Below are 20,468 nucleotides of genomic sequence, written 5' to 3'. Positions count from 1 at the left end.
ATATATTACTATGACGACAGTGTTACAATTCTTTAACTATGCTGTTACTTGTATTTAAAATGCATGCGCATTACTTTCTCAATAATTACATGATCCGACAATTGTAAAAAAAATACGCATTTTTTCATTTTGTTTTTTCAACATTTAAATAGTTAAATCATTATGTACAATAGAAGAAAAAAGCCATAAACTACAAGTTGTAGCACCATGAATGTTCAAGCGTTTTTAACGTAAAAAATGTTATTGTGACCTCTACCATATTTCTATACCCTATCCTCCTGATATTATAAATGCGAGTTTGTAAGGATGAGTGTATGTTTGTTACTCTTTCACGCAAAAACTACGGAACCGATTGCAATGAAATTTGGTACGTAGTTAGCTGGACAACTGGAATAACACATAGGCAACTTTTTATCCCGATATTCATCAGGATACAGACTTACGCTGGTGAAACGACGGGGCGCAGCTAGTTATTCTAATAAAATTTCAATAGACCTTATTTATTGCCACGCACGCGATTTTTTTATACCTCGGTTACATGTACTTATAGATTGTAACTTATTTCCTATCACATAAATAGGTCTGAATGCGACCGAAACATAACTAATGGGTCGTTTAAACGTGACCGGCCTTTTCATGGAGTTTTATAACCATTGACGCACAGCTACATTCTAAACACAATGGATAATGGTTTGACGGTGTTGGAACCACATTTTGGACGGCATGTGTTGTGTTTATACTGAAATCACGTGACGGATTAGACGGATTTTTGGCTTACTTTCAACCAACTGAAAAAGTTATCAATTCTTGGAAAACACTTTAAACTAAACTTGCAATTAAAAAATCCATGGGTATATGAAAACTCCTGCATTCACTTGAGGCTTTATTCGAACTATAAAGATTGTATTACATCTGAAAAAAAACTATTATTGCATCGGCCTTTCAACCTAAACCTATACAGACTCGACTTCAACTGATTTCAAGGAGCAGGTTCTCATTTCGACTATTTTGTTGTGTGTTTGTTTCCTCATAACTTTTTACTTGGTTAACCGATTTGTATGTTTCTTTCTTTATTTGAGACCTTGTACGTCCCGCCTAGTTCCATCTAAATTTTGTCTAGTTCTGACATATTGAAGGCGGTTTCTTTGTTTGTTTAAAATTATTATCGATTAGCATGATAGACTGATAGACCAATGGATGGCTTAGGCCAAACATTCAGTAAAGTAAACGGTAAGATATGTTATCTCAATTATAAACACAAGCTACTGTGAACTGTTATCACTCAGATTCAATAGACCCAGGAACCATAGTATGGAGGTGTTAAATGGATAGGTTTTATTTCTTTGCATTTTTGCAATAGTCCTACATCGGCCGCGGACTGCCCAGGGCTGTATCTCTAAGGTGCAGTCATGGGCAGGCACACACACATTAAATTCTCAAAGGACCTCTACGAGTTGGACCTGTGTCCCCACATAAGCCTTCCAAAAGACCGGGTATTAGCATTCTGGTGGTACCCGAGTATAATGGAACAAAAAAAACAATTATTGTAATTAACTCACCTAAATAATAACTACTATCACATCCATGTCTTGTCAACACAATTTTATCTGATTTAACAGACGATCTCCTCCGAAGTCCACTTTTGTGTATTTGTATAAAATTGTAAACCATTTTACACTATAATCTTGTTAAAAAATTAATATAATTTTGTAATGTTCATGGAATACTAAAAAAAGGAAATAAAAGATTAACAACAATACGATTTATCAGCGAGATAACATGACATGGAACATTTTACGACTCCGATAATATCAACGCAATGTCTATGTCGCAGGCAAATTGAGGCCATTTTGTAATGAGAATTAAGTATTATATTACTTTTTTCAAACGTGCACAAGGAGCTGGTTGTGAACTGACGAAGGCCTAATATTTCTGGGTAGCTAAAAATACAACGAAACTAACTCACCCCCGGATTCCGATTGTTCATGTTATAATTATGTCTTGGCATATTACAAAATACATTTGTAAACTGACGAAGACGTTTCTAATCGGCATAATTTGACAATTTACCTGCGACATCTAAGCTGTGATAATCGCATTTTTAATACGCTTTTATTAGTGTCCCCTGTATGTTTGTATGTAAATTGAGTCTAAGGAAGACCTCCCTTAGACTCAATTTTAACTCACTTTAACCGGACAGATTAAAATCAAACTTTGTACACTTATCAAGGATCGATTGCAATGACATGATTTTATCTAATTATCCTTATATGAATCGTTAGGATTAAATAATATCCTTGCGTATACTCTGTGCAAGTGAGACAATTTAGTCGATTCTATCATTAATTACCAATTTAAATTATAACAGATAAGGAGGAACATGAATTAAATTCCTAATAGATTTCATCATTTATATAAAAAAAACCTTAAAAAAAAACATCACACCAATTTAAATACTGACCTATTAACAGAACTGGGTTATTTGACAAATAATGAGCATTTTTTAATTAAGAACTAGGGTCTTGGGTTCGACTCCTAGTGGTGCCAAAAAAGATGTCGCCGCCTGTCACCACACAGGACGAAAATCTATCAGCGAAACAAATGTCACATCTGTCCCATACCCCACTAGGGCATGTGCCCTTCCCATGTGGGAATTCACACACAGCACTATATTTAATTCAATACACTTCAATAAAATATGTTACCAAACGTTAACATGCGTAGAAAATAAAAAAAATAATAAAAATACGTTAAACCTCATTAAATACTCACATATAACTCGAGTTCGTTTATAACACTTGTTTCAATAAAACGTAGTTTTTAAATATCACAATAATTGTTCATTCTGAATGCCATATAGTTAGTATGTGTACTGGTAAATGTAATTAATCGAAGACTTATCAACTAATTTGCATTTAAAGAGCGTATTCTTTACCAATGTAACAAACAAACTCATTTAACAATAGCGATAATATGGCGGTAATGAAAACTTAGCTATTTCATATATACCGCCAAAAATGATTTAAAAATCGAACAGTTCCTACCAAACTTTACCGCTCTGAAGTTAGCCGTTAGTCGAGATGCAAATACAATCTTTAATATAAAAGAGAAGGATAGAGAAGTAAGTCTAATAATGACGAACCTAAAAGTATATTCCTTAATTTTACTAATATAATGCTTATATCATATGTCTTTTAGGTATTTTTTCCTTCGCATCTTTTCCCGCGAACATTTAATATAGTGCGGCATTTCTAAATAAATTCTATCCCTTATTTTCACAAGTTTCAGGTTTCTCTCGACATAAAATAGCTTATATTATTATCTTTTATCTAAAATATTATACCCATAGCTGTAATGTTTGTAAAATGTATGCATGTTTTAATATCTAATATCGTTTTTGATTGAAAAGATTAGATTTAAGTGGTTTGCATTCGACCAGTTAATAACGAGTTAAAGAAATGAATCATAGTTTAAACCATTGTTTTACATACCTTAAGCAAAAACATTAGGATCTTCACGTTTTTCTAATACTCTAAAGCGACATTAAAACGATTTTCCTTATAATGGACGCTTCTCAAAGGTAAACACGTTCGAACCATTTGTAATGGAATGGCGAGTGACGGAAGATGATTAAATATCGTGCATTGTTTTTGGTATTATAAAGTGTGTTTTTTTGTTTCATTTCAGCCGTTGTTTTGAAACTATTTATTTTGGTTTTAATATCAATCGTCTTGTTCTTTATTTTTGAAATATTTTTCCGTATTTTTACCTTTTAAACCTTCCCTGGACTATTCAGAATGCATCCAAACCATCATTATAATAATTAGACCAGCCATTCTGGAGTTTTAGCAAGACTAACGAACAGCAATTGATGTTTATATATAAGAGATCATATTAGTTACATGTTAATATTTAAATACAATTTTAAATGAATTTTTGCGTTTGAAATAACCTTGATTTTAAATTGAAATTCAAAACTAAAAAAAATGATTCAAGTAAATTCTACAAGTAAACTCTCTTAAAAAATACACGTTTTTGATAAATGAAATGGCTAATTGTTAGTTCGAAATTAAATTTTTCATCAGTACATATAGGATTCATCACATAATACACATGCGCTAAAACAATTAATTATGTATATTGCTTTCATCTTTAGATTTTTCTATATCGTATATGTGATAAAATAATAACTTGCGGATATAACTACTTCCTAGATTCGACCTTTCTTCTAACCAGAATGATTCGGTATGCGCTACCGATGACATGGCCAAGGTTAGACAGAAATAAACTGATTATTTTACCGTCATTTCGTCGCGCCTCCGTTCCGTTGTAATTGTTTTCTATTAGATTGGAATAAAAGCAATAAAAACATAACAAATATTGTTATGAGGGTAAAACTCATACTAGATTTAAGATATTAGAAAGGACTTTCGCAACGAACACACTACAATGCGCGATCGCTTGCTAAGTACATGATGGTGCCGATGCATTGTAAGCAATGCATAATTATCTATCTGATAGCGTTTGTGTTGTTTTTGTCGACATTCATGACATAATATTATGAGCGTTTCAAATAAGAGCGATGCGCTTGCCCCATAGTCCCTTTTAGCCTCGTTTTTCTATAAGCAGGACATTGAATACTGTTTACCCAGTAGGACTGATGAACCTATAATGTGCCAGTAGTTGTAATTTTCTTTAAATATTGAAAATGATCTAATTAATTCCTGGAAAGTTTCATGAAAACACAAATAAGTTTTTATTGCTATATTGTATCTGTATGAAAGTTTGGTGCACAGATAGATCACAGTCTGGATAAGCCCATAGCTATAGGCATTTTTATCCCGGGTACCAGGCGAGTGGCGCCACAGGTTACAACTTCTTCAAAATAAAATTATGTGTAAATCGATAATTAGTTTTATATATTATTTTTTTACATATTACGATCATATTATTATGCTATATATGCATATGGTACATATGGATTAAGGCAAAATCTTTATCAAGTTAACTATAAAATCATTTTCTTTCAAGTAGCGTATCTTTTTAATGATAAAAACTTCTCGTGCGCGATCTAGGATCCCATGCGTTAGATATGTCAATGATTTTTTAGATAGCTTTTCAAATCTCCAGTCAACTCAACAGTATTCGATCAATAATAACAAATGGCAGTAAACAAGTCATGTCAACATCGTTTAACGTCAAGCAAAGACTACAACTTGACCAAGTTATCAATGATAGCAGAAGCGAACACTCCGCGTGATTCCGCTGAAGTGGCGATATCAGCTACAATTATTGATGCCATTGAGATAAACGCGTTTACAAATTCGAGTGACTGCTGTTTACGTATGAGCATTAGGTTTTTATTGTGCCCGTTTTTATCATTAGAACCATCTGTATTGATTCTCCGATCGCCATAATCTCCGAAGCATCTTGAGGGAGAAACATTGGTAAACTAATTCTTTTCTACGAAATTGTCATGCCCGGGTTGAATGAGACCAAATTACAACCTCCTTTTAAATACAAAAAAAAAATCACACCAATGGATTAAAAACCCATGCAGATATTGGGACTATCAGATTGCTTCGTCTTCGAGGCTATCAGATCTTAAAATGTATCTCTATATTATTTTAAGAGCCGAAAATTAAGGTGCAAAAAAAAACACACAACAAAAAAACTAAATTCTATTACAATTTACAAATTAAAATATCAAATGAGAATAAACTCTCGAAATAAGATATTTTAAATAAGTTATCCCTACTAATATTATAAATGCGAAAGTAACTCTGTCTGTCTGTCTGTCTGTTACGCTTTCACGCCTAAACCACTGAACCGATTTTGATAAAATTTGGTATGATGATAGAACTGAACTTGGGAAAGGACATAGGATACTTTTTATCGCGAAAAAAGGGTAGAAAGGGTTGGAAGAGGGGATGAAAGTTTGTATGAAAGTTCGATCGTCAAACCGATTTTGATGAAACTTGATATGAAGGTGGAGCTAAACGTGGAAAAGAACAAACCATACTTTTTAATGCGAAGAAAATACTCCTTACCATGTCGCGCGATATAAGCGAATTCTACGCGGGCGAAGCCGCGGCCTAAAAAAGCTAGTTGTCAATAAATCTCTCTCGTTCAACAAAACAATCATTACATAAGTCATACTACAATTCCTATTGCAGGAATATATTCGAAAGCAAAGGAAGCGTACAAGTATATTTCATTGTGAGCCCAATACGTTACATGTTATATTAGCCGCGAACATCGAAAGCACGTAACCGTTTCAGAACGTATTTCTCTCGGGAGCGCCGCGAAATCCAGCGAATTTTTCACAACTGCTCCGTTCAAATGGTCTGTTTTGTTGGTTTTGGAAAGTGTGAAATTTAAGGGCGTGCACACTGTTCATTTGGATGGTAGTGGCTCATGAAGCGATTATTTAATGTGTTCAGACTTTACCTTGTCTATGTGTACAGAATCTGTAGGGGCTTATTAAAAGAGGTCTTGTAGAACATGTAAATTGTTATTTTGTTTCTGAGTGATTCAGTTATATAATTAGGGATATTAAAGTTCTGGATTGATTCAGAGTACCTCTTTGACTTTAAAATATGACTGCAAAATATTATTACTAGTATTTAAATAAGTTGAATACTTGTTTCACCCTTTAAACGCTGCCTTACAATGCCCTAGATTTATTTCTAAAAAACCAAAATGCTGACAGCGGTAAAGCATTTACTCATTTTGATTGTAGTAATTTAAAATGTTTTAAAGGTTTACTTTTTGTATAAAAAATATTATTTAATACTATAACTTTATTGTTAATATTACCCTTGCTAATTTCATTGCATTTATAGCCATTTTTAACAAACTTTTATTAGCTTCAGTTGTATTTTTGTATATAACGAACTCATTTAGACTTGCATTTTGATCTACTTCAGACGGACAGATTTAATTCAAACTTTGTATACTTATCAAGCATCAATGACAATACAAAGCGAAGAGAGCTCGTATTTATTTTTTTTTAATCTTTATTTGTTACATATTAGCAACTAGCATAATAACTAAACTGTAAACGATTATCAGAATCTTTAAATACACACATAAATATTAAAAACAGTAAAACAAACCGGAAACCAATTCGCTCAGAAGACGATTAAGAAAGACAGGGGTAAAATAAAAATACACTAACCCTGAAACTTTCCCAATAAGTTTTTGTGTCTGCAACTATTTAGCCACTAATTGTTTGTTTAAAAAGAGACAGAAAATTCAAATATAGAGAAAATAAAATATTATATACTTTTTTATTTATTCTTTTGTATTTCCATGAAGTATTTGCAACAAAAACTTAAATTTTCACCTTATAGTTTTTTCTTGTGTTTGATTTTAAGCGAGTATTCAGAAGTCATTGACTTTTCAACGGATTTTAAACGCGATTAATTCATTACATTATTATTTATTTATCTTCACTTTAATGCTAATAATGTCTTTTTATTGTGTTTTACTATATCCCAAGACTACCTTGAAGAAATATCTTCTTAGCAAAAAAGCCTCCAATTTACAATTTATTGTGTAAATTTCATTATTAAAAAAGTTACCTTAAATGGCAACAAGGGGGCAACACCAGCTGACTGGCTACACTACTAATGGGGTGTACAGTGTGATCTTGGTGCGTCCCACAGGAGATCCCAGGATCCCTGCTATTGTGCTTTGAGTTTAGACGTCGAAGAGGTTTTAGTGGGTAGAAAGGGTAGAAATCCCATATGCTCTACTTTTCCCCCGAAGGTAGAGTTTCTTTGGAAGATTTCCTCCTCTTAAAAAAAGGGGTGTACAGAGGTGCGGCGCCGGTTTCACCATCGCGGGCCCGCACGCCCGGTTTGGATTTTCCCGCTATTACGCCATTAGACACTTCCACCCCCGAGCATATATCTCTTGCATCTCCACTCTGGATGACCAATTGAGGTAAGGCAGAAGTGGGGGATCCTGAGCCTCGTCATTGTTCACTCCGAACTGCCACCGAGACAGCCCGGAAATGAGGACAGGGACCCTCTCCGGGAACTTAGGACCGCGGGGGTGCTACTCCCCGACACCTTGCCACAAGGTGCCCTGCGGGTTTATTAATATTATTATTATTATTTATTATACATCACGCACACGCTTTACAACCCAACCATTACATATTTTAGTAAGTTTTTAGTAAAATTCAACTTTTTAAATGTGAGGTCTTAAATAATCGAAGATAAACAAATTGATGTATACGTGATGACATAATACCAAAGTTATGTAATTATTGAATTATCATATCTTAAATCAGACATTTTGAAGTGGATGTGAATCACATAAAAAGATTCCGTTTACAAATAAACGATAAATACTCTAAATATGTACAGATCTTTATTTTTTACTACAATCTAGTAATTTAAGAAGTAAACAAATGCATAGGTTAAGAATTTCTCTGGTTTTTTTATATCATAAGTGCTCAACTGAGTTGGCCTTTGCCTGATGGTAAGCGATCACCACTTATGGAGATTCGCAGAGCGGATGCGCTGCCCGCTTTTAAGGGGAAAGGGATAAGAAAAGGATTGACAACTGGAATAAAGGAATGGACTGGGAAAGGTGAGATAAGGAATCGGGCCTTGTATTTATGTTCGATATGTCGAATTGAATCAGTCGAACCTTCTATATTGTAGTCGGTTGATAAAAGGAATTTTCTAAATCGAAACAGCAGTTCCTGAGAGCAGCACGTGCGTTGCGCACGTCAATTTATGTAACCTAATGATATAATTCGTGTGCTCTCAAAAAGAAAATTGCTTCCTGTTTTTGCTACATTTTTGTTGATGCTCCCCGGTGCGATTGTTTGTAGCGATAAATAGATCTGATACAGAAGTCGAAGTGAAAATAGACCAAAACAATTATAACAAGTACAAATTTAAAAACTCAGTCAAAAGTTTTAAGATAAAGCAAAGAAATACAATCGAATTGATCACCTCCATTTTTAAATCTGAAAATTATGCTTCCGTTGGGCACAGCAGTTCCTGAGATCAACGCGGAAACAAACACTCATTTTCATAATATCAGTTTTTTTTTTATGCGATAGAGCAGGCAAGCGAGCAGACGGGTCACCTGACGTTAAGTGCTCCACGTCGCCCAGTTGCACCTACCATACCAGGGGTATGGTGTGTGTGTTGCTGGCCTTTAACAAAGGAGTAAGCTCTGTTCTTGAAGGTCCCCATATCGAAAACGTTTGGAAACACTGCGGAAGCTGATTCCAAATTAGTACGAGGCAAAAAGTTGTTTTTAAAACGAACCGTTGAGGATCGCCAACTGTCCAGGTGGTGTGGATGGTATTTCAGCCTGTGACGTGCGGTACGATGGTGGAATTCAGCAGCAGGCAGCGTTCCAAACAATTCCTCAGATCGATAAACTCAGATTAGTATCGAAAAATTTTGGCGGCTTGACCTCATCAGAGCGTATCCGACCACAGAATAACAGACAAGCAATTAAGTACATAACAAGATGTCACATTATACAACGTACATAATATAACGTCGCATTCCACTGAAGCTGTTGTTGTGATGGCCATTTGTAAGGGCCGTCGTCCACTAGGACCGGTATACGTAAGATGAATTATTGTTATATTTATAGCTACAAACAGTTTTTCGCTATATATTGCTGAATTGTTGTACATTTATTAGTATAAATAATCATACTAATGTTATAAATGTGAAAGTTTGCTTGTTTGGATGTTTATCCGTCAATCTAACACTGCTGAAGGTATTATGTTAAAATTTTGTATACAGAAAGGGTAAATTTTGTATACAAAAAGCTGAATTGAGTGATGGGATACTTTTTATCCTGATTTATTGAATGTCTAGTATATTAATATGTTTTGTGCATAAAATTTACACATTTCACATTGAGACTTTAATTTCTAAATGTATAATATTCGCGTAAAATAAAACACTAAAAGAAAATACTAAGTTTAGTTAGTTAAATGAAATAATTAATAAATATACATACACTATAATAGTTGATTTTAGTCAAATTAACTAGCATTTGACTAACAAAAGATTACAAACCTACCTTTATTCACAAATAAATACATTTTACTACCTGTCATGTAATAAGAATATGTATGTACAATAACTATGAGAGATACTAAGTAATTACATAAAATTTGCTTATGTTTCTCGTTTTTTACAATGTAATTTCTATACTGTTTAGTTGGTTAAGTGGTTGATAGAATCGTCCCCGTGAAGTTAAGTCACATTAATTCGTGCAGTTATTATTATAATTATTAAAATGTATCCAAAATTATTTTGCAGTTCAGTGAATTTATGTTTTATCCGCATGGACTATTATACTATAAATATATATACTATTAAACTTAGAACATGTTTTCATATTTACAAAAATTTTATTTTATTATTCGATAGCTTTATGGGTTTTTAGCCTATAGACATGATTTATTTATATTGAATGGGAAATTATTGATTATTTTAATACATAAATAGTAAAAGATATTTGTTTTTTAATCTTCGTCTTCCGTTTTTTAGAAGTAAAGATATCAAAAAGCAGATCTAGTACAAATCATGTTCACGTGTATCGCAAAGAACCTTATCATAATCAGAGCATCAATATTGTTCAATATGTATATCAAAAAACATTGATAAAGGTCAATCAAGAGGCCCTTATCGCGATACTATAGGCCCTCCAGATATGACAGTATTGACGGCTAACATCATTTATGTATAAGTAGTAATTTATATCATCATAATCATCATCATCATCAGCCCATATGATATGTTTCTACAGGGACTCAGGCGTCTTATGAGGGTTCAGTGACATATTCAACTTAATTATCACATTTATTCTGAGGATTCATTTAAGGAAGTTATTTACTTCTGACGATCCTAGACAATCAGGATAATAAATAAACTTATGACATTATTGTATTTTCACCGACCCTTGATATGTATACGAAGTTTAAAAATCCGTCCGCTTAAATCGAATCTAAAGGGGTCCGTTACAAACCACTATAATATAGACTCAGCTAATAAAAGCGCATTGAAAATGGGTTTTAGATTGAGCGTAATCATTTTTGTAAAAAACAAACATACAAACAAAAAGAAATGCTTTCAATGACAATTATAAAAATATAGAAAAAAAACCATCATCATCATCGTAATATGGCCACGTGCGAGTTGGCAGATGTCGTCGATTTTTTTTTCGATTCTTGGACATGCCGGTTTCCTCAAGATGTTTTCCTCCACCGTTTTAAGCAGTGGTGATGTCATTCACATGTGCATAGTTTGAAAAATCAATTTATTTTCTGCACGCTCGCCCGGTCTCGAACCCCGACTTATCGATTATGAAGTCCGAGGCTCTGACCATTGAGCCACCAAACGTAAACATTACCTAGTACAGATGGTGCCTCGTGAAAGGTGGAAAATATTTATTACCGTCCATAAGATCAGCAATAACTTATGAATGAAACCATAAATTATGATTATAATAACTCCTTTTATGAACATAGCGTGTTTGTTTTTATATTTAATCTGTTGCTTGTTTATGTTTAAAAGCATACCTATGTCATACATTTTAAATGAATTGTGAATATTGTAAAGAGAACAATGTTATTATATTATAAATAACAATATTATAAATAATTAAATAACCTTATTATGATACAGTTTGCTTCGATCTTTTAAAAAAATATTTTGAGAGAAAATACACGTTTCGTTTCTCTTATACTATAATGATATATTATAATGGTCTAGAATATGGGTCCCTTTCCCAATTAGATAATTCCGTTAAGGATATTATTGATTGATGATTTTGGTCCAATTTAAAATCTGGAGTGGTAGGTTCCCCCCAAGGGACCTCAGTGAGCCTTTTTTTAGAATGCATATTTTGTTTAACTTGATTGAACATTACATGCGTAAGCAATATAGACTAAAAAATTGTTAATTAATTATTATAATTAGGCTAAAAATAAAGCGTATGATTTTTTCTTAGAAATATAATTCTCATAGAATATATTATAACGTTTTAACTATGGATTATTGTAATATTTAAAATCATATATTTTAAATCATTTATATATATAAACAGTACATAAATTACATAGTTGCATGCTATCATTTAAAGTGTTCGTTGTAATCAATATATAGCTACTCCAGAATAAATTTGTACCAATATAATCCTAATAGGAAGCAACCTATTATAAAATTTCTATTGGCACTACGTACCGGGCTTAGATAAGTCTTGGTCTCTGATATCAGAGCGCTGCCATATTATCCAGAGGTCATACAACACTGGACTAGTCTTAATGGATTATATAAGTACCCACATAAAATACTTCATAATATTGTATGTCTGTTTTTGCATGAAAATTCCATAATACAGACAAAAATTATAATAATTCAAGTGGAAGTGATAAAAACCCATTTTATTCTGCAGCCAACGAAGCATTGTAATGACTAGCCTAATAGTGTGACCTCACAAAAAACCGAATGGTTTCTGAATTCCCATTGTAACTAATTTGAGCTTTGTTTTAAAATATAACTAAATGTTAAGAAATAGCAATTATCTTATAATGTTCTCATATTTATTAAAAACTAGTTCGTTTCGCTTATATTAGTATTTGCTAGTATAATAATGAAAAACTAAAAAATGTTATTAGCATAGTATACGTAAGGAAGTTATTAAAACCGGGCCATGCTAATCAAGACAGCAAGATGAATTCAAGAAAATATTGTAGAGTGATCAATCATCCTACTAATATTATAAATGCGAAAGTTTGTAAGGATGTGTGAGTCTGTTTGGTACTCTTCCACGCTAAAACTACTCAACCGATTGCAATGAAATTTGGTACGTAGACAGCTGGATAAGTGGAATAACATACAGGTAACTTCTTATCCCGATATTCCTGCGGGATATGGACTTACACGAGTGAAACCGCGGGGCGCAGCTAGTGTATCAAGTAGATATGTGTTCAAAGTTTGGATTAGATCTGTCCGTTTAAAGTGAGTCAAAATAAAATATACAAGTGAAGCTTATAAAAGAAAGTACATTCATCGTTTTTCATCATTCATCCAAGTATGAAAAAAGGTGTATATAAAAGGTATCAGGTTAAACAGATTCGCGCCCTTTTTGTGTCACTTGAAAAACTGCATCTGTAACGTTATTAATTTATCGTGACATAAACTTCAAATATTCTATAATGAATGGTATTATAATATACCATCAGCCCATATTATGTTCTTAATGCTGGGACATGGTTCTCCTCCGGGAATATTAAAGTAATAATAATTAACACTCTTTTGATTATATCAAAGGTGATATATATTCAGTTTGTTATATTAATGTTTGTTTTTTTCAGTGTTTTAAAAGAAGTCTCTCAAAATCAGTTTCCTAGTTAAAGCCTTAGTGCTTCTGCTGTGAAATGCTAAGTGGCATTTCTTTTATCATGTAGTTATATTGTAGATAAGAATTTTTTAAGTACATAGTTTGTTGAAGTGTAATATTGTCTACATATTGATAGAGAGTTTTTATAGAGTATTTATTATTGTTAGATATAGATAAAAGATTTTTTCATTAGTATGCTTTTATTTATTTCTGCATGAGAAACTATTTATATTATTACTAGCTGCGCCCTGCGGTTTAATCCGCATAAGTCCGTATCCCGTAGGAATATCGGGATAAAAAGTTGCCTATGTGTTAGTCCAGGGGTCCAGCTGTCTACGTACCAAATTTCATTGCAATCAGTTTAGTACTTTTTGCGTGAAAGAGCAACAAACACACACACATCCTTACAAACTTTCGCATTTATAGTAATATTAGTAGGATTTAGACTATAAACTACCCGCCTGCTTACTTTTTAGCATTATTTTAATACTATTCTGACCTTTCTTTGGATACGATTCATAATTATTTTAAAAAATATGGTTAGTAAGAAAAAAAAACCTCCTTTATGCTACCCCGTTTTTATGATACGGGCGCCATTTTGTAATATATAGCGACACCTCATTTGTCCAAACCCGTCCAGCAGTTTGGGCGAAGGGCGTGCCGAAGAAATGAACATACCTACATATATACACTCTTAAACATTACACTCTTTCTGTTGCAATCGGGTAAAATGATAATCAAACCACCTTTCCAATAAAACGCGTGCGCAAATATCTTAGTTTGAAACCTGTTTAAGATAAGTGTATGTCAAATTTTGAAGTAGTTGTCGAGGGCGGTTTGTGTATTTTAAACATTATCAGATTTGGTTTGTTTTGATTGCATTATTTAAATATAAATGCATTTTTTAAATTTCATTGAATTGTTTTAAATAATGCACGCGTGATAGTTTTTAGCTGAAAGATTGAATCTATTTAAGTTTCCTATGTTTCGTAGTGACCATATGAAGAATTAGCTGCGCCACGCGGTATCACCCGCGTTTGTCCGTATCCCGTAGGAATATCGGGATAAAAAGTTGTCTATATGTTATTACAGTTGTCCAGCTGTCTACGTACCAAATATCATTGCAAACGGTTCAGCAGTTTTTGCGTGAAAGAGCAACAAACACACACACATCCTTACAAACTTTCGCATTTATGATATTAGTAGGATAGGATTTAAGAAATAAAAACATTCCGCCGTTCTATTAACGTCGGTTAAAAGAAAGTGAAAAATTCTATTCAAATTTTAGATTATATAAATGTATGTATACGTATAAATCAATTAGCTATGCTTATATACCGAAAACATAAACTAGTTATTGCCGCGACTTTGCCATTGTAAACAAAGACAACAATTGTTAGTTCGAGGTTTTCCACCCAAAATTCCCGTTCCTTCTGGAAAAAATATACCTACGTTCTTTCTTCAAACTGTCTTTTAAACAAAATCCATCCGACTCGCTTTAGCGGGTTAAGCATGAAGAATAGATAGATGGACGTTTCGCATTTATAAGCATTCACATTAATATGTGAATGTGCATTAGTTTTTGTGTGAAAGTGTAACAAACAAACATACACATACATCCATCGTCACAAAAATTTCGCATTTATAATATGAGTAGAATAGTATAGGACTATAAATATTTAAAATTAAATAGATTTATAAAATATAAATTTACAAACAGGTGTAAAAACAACCTACTAATAAAGTTTTTTCCTCAATTGGTGTTTATGTATTAATGACTTTGTTATGTCTATGTAAAACAATATAATAAATATTAACATATGTTTAGAAATTCAATACTTTTTAACGGATTTTAAACGCGATTTATTCATTATATTCACGGGGACACTCGCCGTGACCACGCTCGCTGTAAAGTGTTCGAAACGACTGGTTAATAATATAAAGAATAAATCGCGTTTAAAATCCGTTAAAAAGTTCTAAATTTCTAAATGTATAATACTCGCGTAAAATTAAACACAAGGAAAAAATACTATTAACATAATATGTTGTTTTTAATAGTATTCCGGTTCGCCCGGCTTCACCCGTGGTATGTTTATCTCTCCATACGAACCTTTTTTATGCCTTAACAAAACTGGAAAAAAAAATTGCCGACTCAGTCGAGCCGTTCTCGAGATTTGCGCATAGCAATAAATGTGGAGTTTCTTTTTTATTTATATAGACGCATTTAAATGATATGATGAACTAGCGGTGCGCCCCGGCTTCTTCCGTGGTATGTATATAGCCTATAGCCTTCCTCAATAAATGGGCTATCTAACACTGAAAGAATTTTTCACCGTTCCAGTGGTTCCTGAGATTAGTGCGTTCAAACAAACAAACTCTTCAGATTTATAATATTAGTATAGATTTCTAATTTTTATTCTCATAATTTTCTGTTTTTGTATGTAATGTTATTATTGTGTGTGTAACAAATAAATCGTTCTTTCTTTCTTTCTTTTTTCAGCTTTATAATATTATTAGTATTAGTATAGATAAATCGCGTTTAAAATCCCATAAAATCCTTAATATCTAATTATAAAAATAAATGTATATATTGTGCCTTTTAAAGAAAATTGACTTTACCAACTTCGAAAAAGAGTGAATGCTGGTTTCGTTCTGACAATTTGAAGGCGCTTTAGTTTTTTATTTAAAATAATTATTATGTATAATTCAACTGTCCAATTCGTTAGTCTTCCGTTTCGTATAAGCGCAATATCAAACACAAAAAAATAAATATAGTATATAAGATACTAGCATCCCGCCCGCAGCTTTGCCCGCATATTCGCAGGAACGATAGACCCGGGGTGTTACCGACAAAATTCCCGTTCCCGATCAATTTCCGGGATAAAATTATCCTATGTCCTTTCTCGGATATCACTCTATCTCTGCACCAAATTTCAACATAATCGGTTCAGCCGTTCTTGAGTTATAAATAGTGTAACTAACACGACTTAATAAGAAATAAAAGCATGACATATTGAATGCAATATATTCATATATACAACTGCATTAAATTGGGGAACATTTTAAACGTTGAAGTGAGATATTATTAAAACACTAAATGCTGCATTTTGGAAGGTCTCAACAGGATAATGACTTAAAATTCACATGTCCACCAAGTTATCGCAAAAATACTATGTTTTCATTTCATAAGACTTAAAATTTTTATTTTACTTTAAATATCATCCAAGAGCACGAACAGTAAAGTCGATTAACAACAGGAGTTACTTATTTCAAACTTAACTTTAACAATATTTCCGTAACTTATTTAAAAACTAGTTAAGCACTAAGTTACAACTTACCCGGTTTTGTGTTAGTCACTTCACTCATGTTACACACCACACTGCGATCTAACTGAGTCTAAAACGATCTAGCGATCTAGGATCAAGGGCAGTGCCTTGGGTAGTCGGAAGCGGACACCGATCCGCTCTGCGCGCGCGCAACCATCAACACAGCTTATATATAACCTTATGTACATGTGTTCGCACACGGGTGTGTTTGAGGAATAGATTTACTTATTCTTATTTATTCTTTATAGTACATATCACCGAAAAATAAATTGATATTGTAAAAATGTATAGATGTATAAATGTGTATTATTATTTGATATTAGTGGGAAATTATTTTTGTGTAGGTAACTTGAAGGTATTTGTTATTTTTTAATTTGTCATACGATATAGAGCATGATCGTTAATCTTTTTTTGTCGTAGAGGACTCATTAATTATCATAAATTTGAATTTATTGAAAATAATACTCAGTGCATTGTTAAGCTTTTAATTAAGTGTTATATTTACTTGTTTAGTAAATTTAGTATTAAAAAGTGATTAATTTATTTATGTTTAATGTTTATGTCTGTCTGCTTATGATCCCCTAACTGTAATGTGTCCCAAACGCCAAGATAGTTAAGTTATATATCCCGCTTTAACCTGTTGATTTCCAAAGGTTTATCCATCGATATAGGGTTTATTATGAAGTGTTGAACAAACATCATATCTTTAACATAAATGTTTTATCTTATTTTATAGCACGTTAGTAGCATTATATAGAACATACACATACATAATATTATGAGTATACGTCAGACTGGATGCTTATTTTATGCTATATCGTTCTAGATAGGTCACCTGGTGGTTCAAATGACCCATAATTTTTTCAACATGGGCCTGTAGTCTATATAACAGTTCTAAGCAGATAAGAAAAAGTCTTGCAGCACCCGTCACCCTGCTACTGAAAGGGGCGTGACGGAACACAGTGGAAGCACAGAATAATAAGTACTAGTATGGAGATACGCGTTTCAACACATCTTACTGACTAATTAAATCTACTAACTACTGCCATATTAACTCATTCTTATCTTATACCTTTAAACGAGCAATTCTTGTATATATATATATATATATATATATAATTGGAATCTCGGAATCGGCTCCAACGATTTTCATGAAATTTAGTATATAGGGGGTTCGTAGATAGCTGGACAACTGAAATAACACATAGGCACTTTTTATACCGATATTCCTACGGGATATGGACTTACGCGGGTCACAGCTAGTATCCACTTAATAATGATTTCAATTAAAGAATCGCCTTAAATTATCAAATCTAGGTCAAACTTGGGACATGGGAGGTTTTCGAATAAATAAGAATCGACAAAATCGTTTCACCCAGTAGAGAGTTCAGAGGTAACAAAGCTATAAGAAAAAATACAGCTGATTGGAAAACACCCTCCGTTATTGTATTTCATTGAAATAGAGTTTAAAATTTTAAATAAGTTTATCAGTCACTGAAATTAGATTTTAGACACAGTTAATTTTTGGAGGAAGGATATTTACATAACCACTGCATTTTCAAAGGAGCCGTGAATCTCTCTTTTAACAAAGCATTTATCATTTAGTCCAAATTGTGGGAGTCGAGCACGCTTCGGCACGAATTGGGCCAGCTCGCACCGGGGAAGTACCACACCCCCACAGAAAACCGGCGTGAAATAGTGGCATGCCACTGTGTTTCGTGCGGTGAGTGGGGGAGCCGGAGGCCCGTTTCCTTTTCCTCACCCGTCCTAGTCCATTCCTTCTTTCCAGTCGTTAATCCTTTCCTTTTCCCTTACTCCATAAAAGCGGGCAGCGCATTCACAGAGGTACTACCTTTGCGAATGTTCATGGGCGGTGGTGATCGCTTACCATCAGGCGAACCACCAGCTCAGCTGCCCGCTATGACATAAAAAAAAAAAATAGTCCAATGATATATACCAAAATTTTGTATGTCTAAACTTTGTCTGTCAGTTAATCAGTCTCCTTTGAGATTTATATATATAATAATGAGTTGATACGCAAAATATTCGTTGGGAACTGCAATTTCTCCAGTTGCCGCTAGAGGCGCTGTATCAAGGAAATACAACCCAAAAAAGATATGATCTGTGGTTTTCCAGCTGCACTGTGATTTTTTTTTTACTAACGTCGCATAATATTTACGAAATTTTTCGATCTTTCAGGAAAATATTTTTTTTTTAGAAAAATCTATTTCCTTTTATTAATTTTTAAACAGTTTAAGAATAAATAAATAAAAATTGATTTACGAATAATACTCGTGAAATTGTATTATCACCGATCTTTGATCTTTGACAGTCTCGTAAATCTGACCGTTTAAAGCTTCTTTATGTCATAGTCAGCAATTGAGCTGGTGTGTCGCCTGATGGTAAGCGCTGCCGCCCATGAAAAATTTAGTCAAAATTTAGAATTTATAGGAGTTGGTCCTACAAACATACAAGTGAAGCTAATAAAAGTGTGTGCAAAACAATAAATTTACTATAGAACAAAACCAGTTAAAAAAGGAGAATATAACCAAAATTAGGGAAAATAAACTAAAACTACGGTCGATCTCAGATCAAGAAGTGGGAAAGAAGTTTTTAATGCTAAAAAGCAGGAATTACTCCATTTTCAGCTGCGAAGAAATAAATAATAGCAAAATTCATGATAATTAAAAGATCTACACCTTTTTTTCCTTTTATTTGACATATTATTTATTTTCAAAGTGTATGTAAAAACATCAAAAAATTTTTTGGCGAAACTTGACCTTTTAAAATGGGATTAATTATTTTCCCACTTCCTATATTCAATTTACATGCGAACGTGCACACATTAATAGCTAAATGGTCAGGCGGGTAGAACCTTCATCACTTTTCCTCAAATTTTCCTCTAACAGTGTTCCTTATAGCCAAATGATATAGATAAACAATAAATACAGACTCTATTGAACTGTTTACTAAACGATTTCCGCAAGTGTACATTAAAATATCGGTTTTTATTGACTTGTAGACATCTTCTAGACTATACGAAGATCATTTTGTTATAGCGCCATCTGTGGGAGATTTTCATAAGCATTTCAAACGAAATGCAAGTATCACTACATAGTATAAAACAAAGACGCTATCTCTGTCCCTATGTCCCTTTGTATGCTTAAATCTTTAAAACTACGTAACGGATTTTGATGGGGTTTTTTTTATTAGATAGAGTGATTCAAGAGGAAGGTTTATATGTATAATAACATCCTACATCCAACATTAAACTACTCTGAATGAACGGGGGCAAAAGCTAGTGTAAGTATATAGCATTCGAGCTGGCTATGGAATGCGATCATCACCCCATAGCCCAATTCCCTTGAACATATGCAGAAGTAAGCTCTCTGTAAATGCATTCCTCGCTTGTAAGGGATAAGAAAAGGAAGAGGGAAGGAATAAAGGAATGGCAAAGATAGGGCCTGCAGGATCATTTCACAAATATATCAAACAAAATGCAATTCCTATTAGGCAGATATTTTTTTTATATTTTAAATAATACAATAAGTTCTAAAAGTTATATTATCCTATCGTCTTTTTCCATTAACTTGAATTAAAAACAAAACAAAGAAAAATAAATCTTTTTCCGTTACGTTACGAGCGTATTATAAAAATCTTGTTAGAAAAATCTCACTCGCAATATAAATCACACTTCACACTTACATTATAAACGTGAAAGTTTGTTTGTATGTCCGTCAATCA

General features: G+C 33.1%; 1 protein-coding gene across 1 annotated transcript in view; it reads right to left on the bottom strand.

Annotated features, from left to right (window-relative positions):
- Positions 1–16,867, bottom strand: part of LOC119830746 (putative inorganic phosphate cotransporter) — a 33,958-nt gene extending 17,091 nt beyond the window's left edge. The window contains exon 1 of the mRNA XM_038353871.1: positions 16,737–16,867. Coding sequence (XP_038209799.1) covers positions 16,737–16,764 — 28 coding nt within the window. The 5' untranslated portion in view covers positions 16,765–16,867. The remainder of the gene's footprint in view (positions 1–16,736) is intronic.
- Between the last annotated feature and the right edge of the window lie 3,601 nt (positions 16,868–20,468).

Source organism: Zerene cesonia, chromosome 12, assembly GCF_012273895.1.
Source record: "Zerene cesonia ecotype Mississippi chromosome 12, Zerene_cesonia_1.1, whole genome shotgun sequence".
Taxonomy (NCBI): Eukaryota; Metazoa; Arthropoda; class Insecta; order Lepidoptera; family Pieridae; genus Zerene; species Zerene cesonia.
Note: the sequence above shows the minus strand (reverse complement) of the source record. Positions and strands in the feature narration are given on the sequence as shown.